This window comes from Urocampus carinirostris, chromosome 19 (genome assembly GCF_059441175.1).
Source record: "Urocampus carinirostris isolate Australia breed hairy pipefish chromosome 19, RoL_Ucar_1.0, whole genome shotgun sequence".
Taxonomy (NCBI): Eukaryota; Metazoa; Chordata; class Actinopteri; order Syngnathiformes; family Syngnathidae; genus Urocampus; species Urocampus carinirostris.
Window position 1 is genome coordinate 5,782,538 of NC_142367.1, and position 18,194 is coordinate 5,800,731.

The window sequence follows — 18,194 nt, forward strand, 5'->3', positions numbered from 1 at the left end:
AAATGAGCGCAATGTAAGGGCAGCTTGGCAGAACCCTGCAGATGCCAATTACGCGAGCGACCGGCTGGGCTTTGTTGCCATGACGATGGCACCATGACGACCGCTCTCTCTCCCTCTCTCTCGCTCTTCGTTTTTTGCACTCTCGCCTCACCTGCATCCTCCCACTTCCTCTCCCAGAATAACTGCGAGAGCAAAAAGCTTCATTTCCATGACGACGCCGGCTGATGGCGTCACATGCGCACCCGAGGGGCAAGTCCATACCCTTTGGTATGTGTGTGTTATTTGCAAAGCACGAGTCGTAATGTGGAAACACTATGAGAGGCCGTTTGAGAATAAATCATAACTGCTCTCACATGGAACATTATACACTCACATGTGCACTACTATACCCTCATACATACGGTCCTACGCATGCACAATCACTAATATACCCTCTGATACACGCTACTATACTCTCACACATACTATAATACTCTCAAACAAATTGTCATGACCAGAACAGAAGGAGGACCCTGATGCGTAACGTTACTCACAAGTTTACTGAAATATAGAGGAAAGGCAGCGCCAGCGATCCGGTGCTCGCTGGACGCGGTAAGCAAGCCGCTCACGGGATCGGAGCGTGTTCCCAATGCGGAAGTGGATCTTCCGGAGCGGGAGATCGTAACATAGTTAGACGGAAAAACGGGTCGTTAGCCGGGACGGGGGATCAAAACGTGGTCGGGGTCAAAAAACGGTTCGTAGCAGGAGACAAAGGGGGAAATCAGGAATGGACGAGTGGGAAAACGGGTGACAAAACGGGACCGATGGGAGTCAGAGTCAAAAATGCTTGCCTTGTGAAAACAGAGGTTCGCTGACAGATTGACAACAGGCGAGTGAAAGGACTGAGCTTAAATAGGACAGGGAACCTATCAGGTAACCAGCAGCAGTTAGCGCCAAACGAGCGAGCACATGTGAGTGTAATGGTTAATCATGACACAAATTCTACTATACTCTCTCACAGTACTAAATACTCTCATACACTCGCCACCATGTTTTTACACACACTACTATAGACACACACTGTTGTACTCTCTCACACACACTACTTTATTCCCACAAGCGCACTACCATATACGCTCACACATGCTATTATCCTGTCACTTACACTACTATTCTTTCTCACATATCATGAATTGCTATTACTATAGGATATTTTCACACCTAGTATAATGATGATTTCACCTCTCTGTATTGTTTTTACTTGTTACTTTTGGTTACCAAAACGATGCACACTAATCTGTGTGTAAAAGTCATACAGTTGAAGTTGCTTCCAGTATACTCGTGTGAGAGAGTACAGTGGTATATGTGAGGGAGTACAGTGGGGCGGGTGTGTATGAGAGGATAGTAATATGAGTGAGAGAGTTTAGTAGTTTGACATTGAGAGTATAGTAAAATGTGTGAGAGTTTTATAGTGTGCATGAGAGAGTAGTTTGTGTGTGTCAGCATAACGTGTATAACAGTATAGTTGTGTGTGTGTGTGTGTGTGTGTATCAGAGTATAGTAATATGATGGAGAGGGTATAGTAGTGTGTGTATAAGAGTAGTGTATAGAAATATGTGTGAGAGTGTCATACTGTGGGAATGAGAGTATACAGTGCTGTGAAAAAGTATTTGTCCCGTTCCTGACTTCTGTGATTTTTGCGTATTTATCACTCACAAAGGTTTCAGTTCATCAAACCAATTTTAATATCACTCAGAGACAACCCGAGAAAATACAAAATGCAGTTTTTAAATTTTGATTCCATTTTTCGTAAAATTCTGACGATAAGGCGGACCTGATTATAAGCCAATTACCATTTTAAAGGAAAAAACATTTTGCGCATACATAAGCCACAACTGACTATAAGCCGCATGTGCCCACATTGAAACACGAGACATTTACAAACACATAAAAAGTTTTAATGATATACAGTACCTTATGACTTTTGATAAACAAATACGTGACTGTGTGATGTCACCTTCACTGATATACGTCATGCCACATATCATTGGAAAATTTCAACTCTTGGGATCCATGATATGACAACCATTTCTAAATATACTCATTAGAGAAACATCACCATCATTCTGAAACAAGATACCCGAAAACTACTGGTATAAAGCCGGCGTAACTCACCAGTACGTACGTCCATTGGCCGTTTTCAACTTCTTTGAAAGTCTTCGAAAATGGCTTTATTACATTAAAAACAATCCATAGAATCCAACCGTGTAAAATATTTACTCCAAAACACAATAGTGCCGACAGATAAATAGAAATCCGCCTTAAGCATTTTTGCTTCGTTGGATGTTGTAAAATTATTCCCAATATGGTAGTTAGTCCTCCCCTTTCGATTGACACCTTTTCCATGATAGTTTGTTCATGCTAGTTTATTCATGCACAAAGCGCAAAGTTACATGAAACTTGCGTCTTCCTCGACACATATATTCCACCTCTTACCTGGCGGCTGTCACAAAAAAATGCAAAAATTAGTCGCATTGCTGCATAAGCCGCAGGGTTGAAAGCTTGGGAAAAAAGTCGATTGAGTCAATTAAGATTCCGTGGTGTGACTTTAAATGGCCGGTTTATGCCAGAAAACCCTCCAATATGGAACATTTGAAACTATTTTGCAAAGAAGAGTGGGCCAAAACTCCTCCACAGTGTTGCAAAAGACTCATTACCAATTATTGTAAATGTTTGTTTTCAGTTATCGCTGCCAAAGGTGGCCCAACTCGCTATTAGGTTCACGGGGCAATTACTCTTTCACTTGGGGTCGCATAGGTTTTCTTTTATAGTGCCTTATTGAATGGAATCAACATTTCAAGAGTGTATTTTGTATTTCCTTGGGTTGTCTCTGTGTGATATTAAATTTGGTTTAATGATCTGAAACCTGGGCAGCACGGTAGCGCGTGTACGGCACAGTTCTGAGGTCATGAGATCGCACCTCCTGTGTGGAGTTTGGATGTTCTCCCCGTGCTTGCGTGGGTTTCCTTCGGGCACTCCGCTTTTCCTCCCACATTCCAAAAACATGCCTGTTAGGTTAATTGGCCGGTCTGAATTGTCCCTAGGTGTGAATGAGTGGGTGAATTGTCTCTCCTTGTGTGCCCTGCGACTGGCTGGCAACCAGTTCAGGGTGTCCCCTGCCCACTGCCCGAAGATATCTGGGAAGGGCTCCAGCACCCCCAAAACCCTACTGAGGATAAGCGGTGCAGATAATGGATGGATGAAACCTTTGTGAGTGATAAATATGCAAAAAGCACAGAAATCAGAAAAGGGGTAAGTAGTTTTTCACAGCACTCTAGTTGTGCATGTGTGAGAGTATGATGTTATATGTGAGAGAGCAAGTATGATTTACTTCTCAAACGGCCTCTCATTAAACACCCACCTCTTACACCCCCCTCCCAGATTCTTGGTATTCAGGCAGTACAGCAGTTGCCAGGCAACAGGCTGCGTGCCGATTGGCCGACAAAAGTGCTTGGGAAGCGCTCTCGATCGTCCTGTTTTAGGGAGCACGGGACGCCCCGTTTCGAGCTAACGTGCGTCGCTCGTCTGCCTCGCCTTCTTCCTGACACACATGCGCGCTTACGCATTCGCTTACCAGCGATGGGAATCCCAGCTCTCTTTAGAGAAGCGGCTCTTGCAACTTGGCTCACTTCAAAATGCCGCTTCTTTTGGCTTCCAAACGGCTCTTTAGATTTAGTTTAGTTTTTTTTGCTTTAATCCATTTCTTCTCAACTATTTTCTGTCACCCCACCCCTCGGAAGAAGAAAACCTCTCGAGCCCTCCACAATATGTAATAAGTATTGGTATAATTTGTATATCATATCGTTCCAAGTAAACTTTTGCCTAACACTGTATCATTATTAATGTGTAAGAGTACTTAGAATGGCTGTTCGCCTTTTGAGCATCACCCGCGTTGAGACACAAAACTCTTTTCTGCAGGATTAGCAAAACCAAAAATTCCAATTTTTTTTCTTTTGGCAGTTTTCACATCCAGGAAAGAATACTGACTGCCTGTAAAAGATGGTGTAGATATTCAATGCCATTCTGGGCTGGGAAAGTGGAATGTCTTTCTGTTTAAAAATGCAGAGTTGACAAAACCAAAATTGCTTAGTGAACCTTTTTTGGGCAGTTTTCACATCTTACTGCCTGTAAAAGATGGTGTTGATATTCCTGTGAGAGTGGAATGTCTTCCTGATCCAGATTTTGTTCTCAGGTGGGCGTTATCAATGTAAAAGTGTCAACGCCAAGTACTTTGTTTTTCACTACTATGCTTTATCATCACCCTAGATTTTGTAGCCTACCTTATAATTTAGAATCTCGGATGAAAAGGGATCTTTTCTAAGCATGATTCAAGTGGGAGCTTTGAAATATAATATGCTTGCCTCAATTGTCATACTGCTATGAAATGAATAAAAAACAAATACGAAATAAGAGATTTAGCAGTGAACGGGCAACAACATCAGATCAAAGTACTAGGCTGGTACAACTCAAGCTGAGAAAATACCCCACAATATTGTCTCTCACATGAAACCAGACTGGACATACAGGGTTTGTGCGGGGGCTTGAAATCCTTGAAAATGCTTGAAATTTAATGTTGTGTTTTTAAGGCATGAAGAGTACTTTAATTTTAGGTGAATTGGTTGTATATGCTTGAAATTGTTGCCAGGTTCCTCAACAAGTTTGCTTAAAATTGACACAGACACTGCTCTCTCGTGGCTTTGCTTTGCCATTGCCTCATTTCTTTTTTTGTGGTTAATGGTGGCTGGCATTAGCTTGTACAGAATTGTCCTATGAACACGGTTCCTACGGGTACCTGAAATCATTGAAAAGGCTTGAATTTTAATGTTGTAGTTCCAAGGATTGAAAATTGCTTGAATTTTTGGTGCATTGCTTGTAAATGCGTAAATTTGTTACCATGTTTCTCAACAAGTACGCTTAGAAATGACACGGACACTGCTCTCTGGTAGCTTTGCTGTGCAATTGCATTAATTCTTCTTTCGTGATTAACGGCGACTGGCATTAGTTTGATGGCATTGTCCTATGAAGCACCATCGCCCCCTGTGTGTCCTGCATGACTGGTGCATGCTTCACCTAAACAAGGCACTAAGAAATGTGTATTAGTGCAAGGATTATGTATTAATTATGGGCCATGCAAAAAATTAATGTAGCGTTTCCAGTGGTATATTGTTATGGAAAGAACTTGCTGCAACTAAAAATATAAGTTACATATTACTATCATTTTCCCCCAATAACTATTTAGGGAAAGACTTGTCTCAAAAACTAATATATTCATAATTTACTTAAGTTCTAAAAATCATATGTCCTGATAAATGCACCGGTGAGATGAAATATTGCATATGTAAATCCCAGATATATTTTGGCTCTGCAAAATACACAATTCAAACCTATTTTTTTCTTTTCATGGTACTTTAGAAATTGGAAAATTGCCTTTGAAAGCCCTTAAAAAGTGCTTAAATTTTGCCTAGAAAAGGCTTATGAACCTTGAAGTTTAGAAAATACTCCACAATATTGTCTTTAACATCAAACCACACTGGACGTCAGCTCTATTACACTTTTACTACCTTCTAGTGGCGCAAAGGGGCTTTTGGTTTGTATGTATTTAAAAGATTATACCTTTTCATAGAAAGGAGCTAAAGGAATGTTTTTTTGGGACATAGCGTTATTTACAGTATGTAAGTCTCTCCGGAGTATAAGTCGCACCAGACAAAAATGCAGAATTCAGAAGGAATAAACACGTATATGTCGCACTTGGAGTATAAGTGGCAATTTTTGGGGGAGGGGGGTTACTTGATGAAATCCAACAACAAAAACATACATGTCATCTTGAAAGGCAGTTAAAAATTGAAATAAAGTGGAGAACATTGTATAGCACTGTTGCATGTACAGTACTTGCATATCTTATGCACATATGTCAGAAACGACATAACATAATAAGAGTTTCTCGGGCGGTAGACGAAAAGCTGCCTTCTCCTTCTTCTTCTAAGTCATGCTTGAAACTATCAACACAGGTTTAGAGTTGCCTTTGTGGTTTAGTGACAAAAAAAGTTGCTTTACATTTTTAAAAAAATCTATTTTTATTGAACATTACAAACATAGTTGACATGACAGTTTCAACATTGTTGTGTTTGACTGTTTCATCATTAAACAAAGTTAACAATTTTCAAGGGAACAGAAGGTGCAGCAGAAGTGGTGGATCCCTTAACCACTAGGGTCGCAGGGGCACCATTTCCTGTGGTGTGGCTTGAGTAAGTACATCCTGTTGGTGCACATCCATTTCTAGGCCAACAAATGTTTCCACCCGGTCTCGAACCAGGGACATTTTTGCGTGTTAGGTAACGTGCTTACCACTGCACTACTTACCAGTAATTAAAATCTCAAACTCAATGATATAATAATGTGTAATTTTTTTCTCACATAAGTCTCACCAGAGTAAAAAAACTGTGACTTATAGTTAGGAAAATACGATACTCGGAAATTTACAGCAACCTGGAATAAATTGGCTGTGTGTTTGACATGCCGATCTTATGTGTTTGCCATCTCGATAGCGACGAGGAGGAACTTAGGAAGTCTTTCTCGGAACTCGGGGACACCCTCTGCGACACGTCCCGGTCCACCAAAGCGGGCTTTGCCCCCGGTGAGGACGACGCGATGGTGGCGGCGGACGAGACTGTGCCCTGCGGGACACCGCTGTACAAGATCGGATTCCTGGTTCGCAAAGTCCACGCCGACCCGGACGGAAAGAGAAGTACGAGGGGGGACACATACACGGGGGTTTGTCCAGCAGTAAGGTTTTGCCAGTGCTTCACTTTGGAATCAGGGAGGTTTTTTTCTTGTAGGTTCTAATACAGGGGTCTCAAACTCAATTTACTCTAGCGCCATTGATTTTAGCTTTCAGGCAATCTCCCGTATCCGTCTCTCATATAATGCATAACAGGAACAAAACAGGAGGTTTAACAGTACTTTATTTAATATTTACAACATACTCTATAATTTAAACTTTTTTAACCACAAATGAAGTCCTCAATTTATATCTCTTAATTGAACAGCTGCCAAAGTCATCTATCAAAACACTTCACTTTCCGTATCATCGCTGTCATTGTTAGGTCGGAGAAGTTTCCTTTAATCCTCGAGGAACGATAACCAAAGAATGCAATTTGTTCCGCAGAAACAGCCATGGACGAAAACACAGAAAGATATTTTATTGTGGCGATGGCTCTCCTCTTGACTCGGCCCGCATATATGGACTCTACGATGCCCCGTGCAGTCCTAACAACCAGTACCGGTTGTTGTCATGTTTGTGTTGCAATCTGACACCTTATGTGTGCCTTGGCGCTGTAGCCTAGAAATATGGGGTTCACATTTTCGCGACGCAGCTCTTATTCATGTTTTCTTTCCGCGCGTAATAAATATGTGCTGGTCTTTGTAATTGCCATCCTGAATGGTTACATGATCCAAAAACAGGTAAACAGAACGCAGCAGAACTGAAAACAATGCAGCTGTAAACAAAGTCAAGTGTACGAGGGCGGGGTTTTGCCAGGTGTGCACTGGGCTATAAATGTTGAAAATTGACATTAATTTGTTCATTTTTTATGGCTGTTTAAACCTGCGGCAAAATAGAGTTTCGTTCTTAAATTTGAGCATGAGACATTTTATTAGGTGCGCTCTGTAGTATGGAATTTACGATAGATCCTTCAATTAGGAAGGTCGACTTCTCTCAGTTGTGAAGCATTACATACCTTTCTCTTCTATGTCAATGTTTCTTAATGAGGAAACCGCACTCAGACTTTGTCCCAATTTTTTATCGCGAGGCAGCACCCAGAGGAAGGCGAGGCTGGAAGACTTTCTACGCCATCTTGAAGGGGCTCATCCTCTACCTGCAGAAAGTGAGTCGCGCTTAAACCTTAGGCGCTAGCGCCAGCTTACTAAATCCCTGACGGTTCAATCAGGGAGAGTACCGCGCAGACAAGCCGCTGACGGACGAAGACCTCAAGAACGCCGTGTCAATCCATCACTCGCTCGCCATCGAAGCAGCCGATTACAGCAAACGCGCTAACGTCTTCTACTTGCGCACCGCCGACTGGCGGCTCTTCCTCTTCCAGGCTCCGTAAGTTACTTACATTAGGGTTCATACGGGTGCTTGAAATCCCTCAAAATGTTTGAATTTTGAAACATGCTTGAATTGTCGGTGAAGTGCTTGTGAATGCTTAAAATTGTGACCATGTTTCTCACCAAGTCAGCTTAAAAAAAACGCCGACAATGTTCTCTGGTGGCTTCACTTTGCCATTACATTTCTTCTTCCCTTGTGACTAACGGCAGCTGGCATTAGTTCATACGGCATTGTGATGAAGTGACAAGAAGTCTGGTTCATGCTACACCTAAACGGGGCACGATGTATTAGTACATCCATTATCTGCACCGCTTATCCTCAGTAGGGTCGCGGGGGTGCTGGAGCCCATCCCAGCTATCTTCGGGCAGTGGGCAGGGGACATCCTGAACTGGTTGCCAGCCAGTCGCAGGGCACACAGAGACAGACATCTATTCGCGCGCTCATTAACACATAGGGACAATTAAAACCCGGCCAATTAACCTGACATGCATCTTTTTGGAATTTGGGAGTGCCCGGAGGAAACCCACGCAAGTACAAGGAGAACATGCAAACTCCACACGGGTGCGGTAGCTGGACTTGAACCCTGAACCTCTGCACTATGGGGCTGCACGCTAACCTCCTAGCCGCTGTGCCGCACCCCAGCTACTGTGCCGCCCTGTATTAGTAGAATGATTACATATCACTAATGGACATTTATAATGAGTCATGCGAAAAGTGAAAGTAGCATTTCTCAGTGGTAAAATGTGATGGGAATGACCGCCTGCAACTGAAAATGTAAGCTACATAATACTGTCATTTTCACCTAACACCTACGTGAGGAGAGATTTGTCTCAAAAACAAATATATTTGCAATTCACTCAAGATCTCTGTATCATACTATATGTCCTGATAAATGCACACCCAAGATTACAAATCACATATATAAATCACAGATATTTTTGCGGCGCTGTAAAATACATGATTCACATTCGATTATTCTTTTGATGGAATTGGAGAAATTCGAAAATTGGCTTTGAAAGTCTTTGAAAAAGTGCTTGAAAATTTCCAAGTTAAAGGTGTACGAACTCTGTTACATGCTTCTGTGTGTTAAAGGTATTCCCAAATTCTAAAACATGGAAAATGTGAGGGAATAGTACACATTTTTTGCGTAAAATCTATATATATATTTCATAGGTGTGTATCAATTATTTTCCGAGATAATGCAATGTGAACACAGCTTGTCTCATCTTTGACTTCCTGAACTGTTACGTCATATGAAGAACAGCAGCATCCGAGCGAACACTCACAGTTTTGATTTACCTGTTTGGAGGTTATGAGTGTTTCATGTTTTTGTAGTTTTTGGGGAGGGTGCCTAGGCTTTGTGTCGCATGTGGATCCAGTAATGGTAAGAAAAATGGCAAGCAGCCAAAAAGGAGCTAAATGGAAAAAACAACACACAGAAAGCTAACGGGGGCAACATATACTCATCGGAGAAACATCATGATCAGTCTCAAACATGATATCTGAAAACTAAAACGCCAGCATAGCTCACCTATAACATCTCCTGGGAGTCAGCTCATGATACGATTCCCTACAAATATGGAAACGCCTAGACCTGCCATTAGAAAAAGGTGTAAAATAGTGTACAATATTAAGTTTTTCAGATTGTGATCAAATTTGACAAGGTACTTAGTAAGGCATCAAGTTATTGTCTAACCTGTTTTCCAGCTAAGATGTCCATGCTCTTTTGTAGGCATTTGATTCAAAAAAATATTTAGGAGAGAATAAAAACCTTTTATTTCTGTTTACTCAATGCCAGTAACACTTGCAGTGATTATTTTAGTTTGGGAAAAAACTTGTTAACATTCAAAAGAGAGCAAAACCGTCCATATTCTCCAAACGGTTCAAGAACAGCATTTAATTTACTTTGGGTACGTTTGGAATTGGGATTTTAGGTGAATTTTACAAGAGGTAGGGGTTAAAGCCCCATTTTGACAGCAAAAGTAGGGGGGGTTACTTTTTGGAGAAAGACAGCGCGGTGTCAAAGACGTCGAATATCAGACACACAAGTTTAGGGTCGGTTAAAAAAAATATTTACAGAAACATTACTTTTTATAAGATAAAATGTAAATATTTAAGTAAATCTAGCTGACCCATCGCCTATAAACCATATTGCTGTTACGGTCACTACAGAAATGCTGAGCAGATGCATTCGTGGATCACCTGCATCAACACGGTGGCGGCTTCATTCTCAGCCCCGGCCTTTCCGCCCACAGTCAGCACCCACAAGACGTTCACCAGGCCGCTGCTACCGGGCAACATGTCCAAACTTTGCCAGGTAGGCCCGCAAAACCGTTACTAGGCCAACAGCAAAACTATCCAAACATATGACACATGCTGGGTGTGCTGGTAGGAGGAGCAGGCCCGTTCCCACGAGGCCCGACTGCGAGCCGTGTGTTCAGAATTGGCTGAGCTGCAGTCCTGCCCGCCCGAACGTAAACTCAAGGCCAGGGAGCTGGAACAGCACCAGCAGAGGGACCAATATTTGCACTTTGAGGTTGGTATGCACAATTTTTCCACACGGCTGCTGTCGATCACGACCTGAGAGAGTGAGATCTGATCTTTTGTGTAATCTTTTATGGTCAGTCCCATTATACACTTTTTCAACCTTTTGCCACATATAAGGATTGAAACATAAAGATATAAAGTTTTATATTTTAACAGTATAGATATATCATAAGGCAGTGAACGCTACATGCTGCGTGCTCACCTTAACATCCGGGGTTTCACGAGAAATTTTGACGAAGAAACAAAAGCTGAAGAGGGCAGTTCTGGTAAGGACTTTTAAAACAATGAAACAAAATAAGAAATATACAAAATATTCTGGGCTTGTCAACTGGACAAAATATTCTCAAAGAAGCATCGACAAAATGTCTGACCATTGTCTTTATTGGAAAGGGGCGTGGTTTGTTAAGAACGAAACTTAAGTGAGGGGAAATTTTCAGGACAAAGTCTGGAAGTCCAAGCTTCACAACAGACCTTTATTAAGACTGTATTTTACTTGATTTTAGAGGTGTAATGAGATTAGAGAAGACTTAAGACCTCCCCCGTGAACACTTCATTTAAATATTTGGATAAGCATAAGGTGCATGTATTACAACTAAATGTATAATCTAATGATAAAAATAATTATATGATCATTAAATAACAACATAAATATAGCTGTAAAACTCATGCAATCATGACTAAATATTGAGTGACAAATTTAAATAACAAACAACATATATACACAGATTCATATATGTACAGATTTAACCTCTGAATGTGCTGGCGGGCTGCCGGACTTTTGATAAACCAATATGTGTCTGTACGATGTCACCAGTCACTGAAATATGTCATGCAACAGATCATTGTAAAGCTTCAACTCTTGGGATTCAAGGTACGACGACCATTTCAAAATATACTCATCAAAGAAACATCACGACCAGTCTGAAACACGAAACACGAAAACTATAAAGCTGGCATTACTCACCTAATACATGGTCTTGCAGCCATCAAATTCAATGAAATTACGCCTTCTTACATCCGCAAGAGTCTAGTGAATCCAACCATGTAAAATATTTACTCCAATCAGTGTTCTCATTTGCCCGCGTCCCTGCGTCCTAGATGCATCATATTTGCTGAGGACGCATAGAGTCAAATCTACGTGCGTCCCCGGGACGCAACTTTTTCGACACAAAATTGTCATTATCATCCGATTACTTTTATTTTTGACAAAGATTTACCGCACACCAAACTTTTCGTCAGGCAGATCCGCCATTGTTGTTTTGGTCTCGCGGTTCGAGTTTTTCGTCTGCACGCCGATCTCGGCAAATGAGATCTCGTTGCTTCGAGATTACGTCATTGTTGTGGTGCTTGTCCTCGAGGGAAGGTGAAAATCAACACAAAATTGGTACTTTCTTCAGTGTCAGTAATAAGTCGAAACATAATGCAGAAAGTGATAACAACGGCAATAATCCCAGCATGAAAAAACGGCGGAGAAATTCTTTGGAAGATCGCTAGGAAAACACGTGTGTTGAAGCGAACGACTCGACGAAAGAAAATAAACAAAATAATACTCCTAAGCAAGATAAGGACTTTTCTGCCAAAATGGACTTGATTTTATTCCTGTTTATGCTATGAGGAGGATGATAATGGATTGGACCTTGAGAAGGCATTACAACTGTGGCGTGACAGCAAATCACGAAGAATATATAAAAAAATATGAAGTGATAAGAGCTTTGTATTAACATTAACTGTGATGATTCAAACTGCATGAATATATAGACTAATATTTCAGCAATACTATTTTGTATAATTTACAATATTGTGAACTGAAAAATCTGAAGCGATAACTGCTTTGTATTACCAATTAACTTTGGTGATTAAAACTGACTGAAAATATAGATTAATATAATTATTTTAGCAATATTATTTTGTATAATGTACAATATTGTTGTGAACTGAAAAATCTTGAAGTGATAACTGATTTGTATTACCAATAAACTGTGATGATTAAAACGGAATGAATATATAGATTTATATTATATATTTGTCACCGATTTACAATTTCAACCTCGATAACACTAGATTTTGGGGACCCATAGATCTCTGTTGGGACCCATAGATTTTTGAGCATGCGACCCATCACTTTTCAGAGGTAAAATGAACACTGCTCCAAGACACACGATAATGCTGATAATGCTTTGTTTAACGTTGAGTTTTCTGACCAAATCTCCCCTTTAGAAATAAACAGACTTGTCAGATGACTTACGGTATATCCTTAGGACACTGACCTTCTGATTGACACGACACTCGGTCAATAGCAGGCTTTTTTTCATGGTCCACAGCCCGTATTAGCGTATTAACGGGCTTCTTTGATAACAGGAATATCACTTCCTGTAATTCTGAATATTTTCAGCCAGTAGTAACCACATAAAATTATGATTGACACGTTGGTTCGCAATTGAAAATCCCAACTTAATTGTATGCCATTTTTGAGAGGTTTATTCAAATCGGAGCCGAAAATAATGTGCGCAAGGCAATCCGTGATTAATTTTTACGCACCATTATCATCTGCAAGTGTGCACAATCATTTTTTTGAAAGAAAAGGCAAACGTTGACAACTCTTTCACAATCTCTAAAAAATTGGCCAAAGTAAAATACACGAATGCAAAGTTTTTAGGGCTGTTAACTGGTCATCTCCAAATGACCACTTTTGGAAACACCTAAACCTACCCTTAGAAATGTATAAAATACAATGTTTAGTCTTCCAGATTGTGGTCAAATTTGGGAATGTTCCAGGTAAGGCTGAAAGCTATTGTCTGCCATTGTTTTCCAGTTAAGATAGCCATGCTGCTCTCAATTGCAGGCGTTTTATTGCAAAAAAACTTTAAGGCAAGGATAAAAACATTTAATTACTGTGTGTTCCAACTCAGATTACTTAATGTCAGTAGCATTTGAAGTGATTATTTCAATTTGGGTTAAAACTTTAGAGTCTTACCTTTCAAAAGAGAACAAATGGTGCAAGAACAGCATTCATTTTACCTTGGGTACGTCTTGGATTGGAATTTTGTGCAGTTTTTACAGAGACGTTAAGGGGTTAAATACATGCAAACGGAGAGAATTAAACCCAGTCCCTCAGAATATCAGAGATGCAAATCTGGTCCTCGAGGGCCGCATGTCCTGTATGATTTTGGAGTTTCTCTTCTCCAGTACAGTTGATTCCAATAACCAGGATAATTGACAAGTTCCTGTCAGCTTACTGATGATTTGTACCAATTGAGTTGAAGAAGAGAAACTTCCAAAAAATGGTTGATTAACATCCATCCATAAATATATTCACGATTTACTCAAGATGTTATCATCAAATATGCACACGCAACAATCACATTCACGTCGCATACATATATATATATATATATACATACATACATACATACATACATATATATATATATATACTCATACATACATTATCTGCACCGCTTATCCTCAGTAGGGTCGCGGGGGTGCTGGAACCCATCCAGCTATCTTCGGGCAGTTGGCAGGGGAAACCCTGAACGGGTTGCCAGGCAGTCGCAGGGCACACAGGAACAGACAATTCGCTCGCTCATTCACACCTAGGGACAATTTAACCGGCTAATTAACCTAACATGTATGTTTTTAGAATATGTGAGGAAACCCACGCAAGCACAGGGAGAACATGCAAACTCCACACAGGAGGTTCGATCTCATGACCTCAGAACTGTGCCGCATACGCGCTAACCACTGCGCCGCCGTGCAGCCCGAGTAATAACATATATTGTTTATTTCCTCGTAATTTTACACGTATTTGGGCACACAAGTCTATACATCGTGGCATTATGTGATTGACACGTATGACAGGTGACTGTGGTCTGATATTCTTTGGCAGAAATCGCGCTATGAAACGTACGTTGCCCTGCTACGGGCCAAGCAGAAGGGCAGTGGAGACTGTGGTGGCGGCGACGACGACGATGCTGACCAAGAGGCCCTGGAAGAGGACGAAGACACTCTTCAGAGGGTGCAATCCAGTCCGACGCTGCAAGACGAAAGCCAGTCCAGCGGCGTGGCAACAGTCGGGAACTCGCGGCAGGAGGTGCAGCGGTACAGCTACCGACAAGCGGTGAAGAAGTGAGGGCAGCGGCCGCTCGGCTTTTTCTTTGTTTTGGAGCTGGAGGAAGCCCTCACCGGGGGAGCACCGCCTCTGCAGTCCGGCTCCCCCGCCTGCATACCACACCAGTGGACTGGCGAAGACGATGAGGCCGTCCAAAATCGCACTGGTCCGAACAGGAAGGTGCCATGCCGGCCAGCGCAAAATACACAGCGTTTTTTGTTTTTTGTTTTTTTGCTTTTTTAAAAAATACTGTCCTTTTGTTTCCTTCATTTTTATTTCAGTTCCTCTCAATCTGTTTTTCTTAACAACTCGCAGCTTCCCCTTCTTGTGAGGCGGCAAGAGCGCGTTCAGACGCTTTTTACTCTTTGTCTTTTTTGTGTCTTTGTTCTTCTCCATTCCAATATCCTAATTCACATGTTTCAAATTCATGGACCTGGAAGACAATGTTGTGAGAAACATAGGAGAAAATTGCATTGTGTTAAAAAAATGACTTGCAGTTTTTAATATGTCCTCTGGATGTCGCCAAAGCCAGGCGCCACTCGCAAAGCACCCACTCTAGTTGTATTTGCCGACTACCATTAATCAACCAGAGGGTTTTAAGGAAACCCATTCTGATGTTATTCTAATTTAAATAAAAGTCACGGAGGTGCTGTTTTGACTACAAAGTTAAAATACAAAGTGTCTTTGCAGACATTTAAAGAAGCTTTAGTTCCTATTTATAATAAATATTAAATCTACCAGCAAGGTTCCCATATTCAGAGAAACATTTTTCTAGAAAAAAAAGCAGAAAGACTTTTAAATTATTACATCAATCATTTAAATAAGTGTTTGTATGCTATCTTTGTCACTTTCCAGTCTGCATGAGTTTCTCCGAGTTAAATAAACTGTAGTGGAAATCAATAATTATTATGCGTTTTTTCTTTTTTTACAAATGCACAGTTGATAAACTACGAGAGATTGAAAAACAAATATTGAGGAAAAATAACCCCCTCAACAATCGTTTTATCATCAAATCCTACATCCCTGAATCATAATTTAATTGCGAGCCTCAGAAAAGACCCCCAACCCTTTCAGCTAAGGAGCTTCTTTTTATGTCAATAGTTTACTAGTGCGGGCCCATGAGAACGTTTTCTTGTACCATGTGGCTCACAAGGTAAAAGGATTTTGACACCCCTGTCCGTAGTTGTCTATATTCCTCTTTTTTGCTGTTATATTTCTGGCTGGCAATGGGAGAATTTTCGCAATTACTCGTCAGTCAGATCCCCAACGTTTTTTTGGGGGGTTTTCCCACACACAAAATATTTGACTGTGGGTGTGCATGCTCTTCCTGTAAGTCATTGCCCCCTGGAGGTTTAGGGCGGATAAGCAGTGTCAGTCATCTTCCGAACTAGATGTTAATTGATGAGTAGAGGAACAGCGCTTAATACCTGCCCCCTTTGCATGTTTGTTCTCTTGGAATATTTACACTCCTCACTTTCATTTAATCGCATTTATTTTAAATGATCTATCTATCTATCGTATCTTGAATTGATCATGTAACTCGGGAATTTGCCAGATATGAAATACTTAAAAAATAATTAGCCCGTTCCCTTCCCCCTAAAGGAAGCCAAGGGATCCCAAATGGCTGTAAAACTTCCTATAGTTATTAAACAGTAATAAGATAAACAAGATTACATCAACAAAATAAAAGGGAAAAGTATTGTAAGTCACTCTCCACTGTGTTTTGTGGTGGTCCTGGGGTAGGGGTGCGGGAAAAATGACAATATGCGACTTTTGATGATACGTAATCAATTATCAGGGTTGATACGGGTTCTTTAATTTTAATGTTGTGTTTTCAAGGAACCAAAAGTGCTTGAATTTTGGATCAAGTGCTTGTAAATGCTTGAAATTGTTGCCATGTTTTTTAACTTGTCGACTTAAAAATGACGCCAACACTGCTCTATGTTGGCTTCACTTTGCCATTGCATTTCTACTTTATTTGTGATTACAGGCAGCTGGTTTAGATTTGTATGGCAATGTCCTATTACGTGTCATCACCCCTTACAGGTCATGGCCAAGAGGATGGGTGCATGCTACAATAAACAGGGCATTATGAAATGTGTATTAGTCCTAGGATTACAAAAAAATTGCGTAGTGCAAAGGTTCCCGGTTCGAGACCGTGTTTAAAACATTTGTTGGCCAAGAGAGTGAGTGGCGCCACCATGCTTTAATTGCCCAAAACACCACACAGGAAATGGTGCCCCTATGACCTTTTTGGTTAAGGGATCCACCCACCATATTATGGGCCATGAGAAAAACTAAGGTGGTATTTTCCACTGTTAAATTGCAATGGGAGGAACTTTTTTCAACTGAAAATTTAAGCTACATATTACTGTCATTTGACCCAACACCTATACGGGGAGAGATGTGTCTCAAAAATATTTACACACATATTGTTTGTATCCACAAATATTTTTTGTGTTTTACTCAAGATATAAAAGTCATGTTTTCTCGTAATTATGTAAATCGCAGATATAACTGTTGCTCACACCAGATTTTTTCTTTTAATGGTACTGGAGAAATTGGAAAATTTGGCTTTGACAGTCCTTAAAAAGTGCTTGAATTTTGCCGTTTACAAACCCTGTCTTATTGTGCACAGACAATTATTAAAGTTACTGTAACTTTAAATGAATGTTTATGATGAATGTTTTTCTGTGATTTTTTTTGTTGTTGTCCTGTTTCAGTTTTCATTTTAAGCTTGTTCTCTTCATCAGTTATGAATGTCCGGTGCGGCATTTTTACCTTTTTTCTCTCATCGCAGTTGAATACTTGCTGAGGTATACAACCTCCCTCGGTGATTAATGAAGCGAAGCGCTTCGTGAGTTTTTCCGTGGCTTTGTGATCGGCACTCGCTTCTTGCCTTTGCCGTAACACAGAGTGGATGCCAATCTTTTTTGGGAATTTTTCAAACCATCCAAGACTCGCTTTGAAATCAATTACCGTTGTACCAGATGATATTTCTTCTTCTGTAGTCGCTGCTTCAACTTGGAGATCTTTGTATATTGATACCTTCTCAGATATGATGCTCTCCGTTATGGTGTCCCTCGCTTGCTTTTTGTTGCATATCCACAATAATTAAAGTTTCTCCATCTCATCACAAATTGTGGTTTGTTATTTGGAAATAAGAGTCACGCCCCTGGTTGGTTTAACAGTCTTGATGGCCTCTTTCTGCTTCATTAGTTTACAAATGGTAGATGTAGACTATGGCTAGGTCACTCTAAAGAACACCGCGCTCGTGTTTGTCTATAATTTCTTGCTTTATATCAATTTTAATCATCCTCCTTTCTCTTTCAGACATTTTACTGTGTTCCTTTCCAGAACTCATTGCTTAGGCTACAAAAAATGATGCTATAC

At 40.7% G+C, this 18,194-nt stretch overlaps 1 protein-coding gene across 1 annotated transcript in view; it reads left to right on the forward strand.

Moving 5' to 3' along the window:
- LOC148346984 (PH and SEC7 domain-containing protein 1-like) overlaps positions 1-17,941 on the forward strand; it is a 58,444-nt gene extending 40,503 nt beyond the window's left edge. The window contains exons 12-17 of the mRNA XM_088323165.1: positions 6,585-6,784; positions 7,852-7,922; positions 7,986-8,143; positions 10,319-10,463; positions 10,539-10,682; positions 14,580-17,941. Of these exons, the coding sequence (XP_088179291.1) occupies positions 6,585-6,784; positions 7,852-7,922; positions 7,986-8,143; positions 10,319-10,463; positions 10,539-10,682; positions 14,580-14,822 (961 nt within the window). The 3' untranslated portion in view covers positions 14,823-17,941. The remainder of the gene's footprint in view (positions 1-6,584; positions 6,785-7,851; positions 7,923-7,985; positions 8,144-10,318; positions 10,464-10,538; positions 10,683-14,579) is intronic.
- The last annotated feature ends 253 nt before the right edge of the window (positions 17,942-18,194 follow it).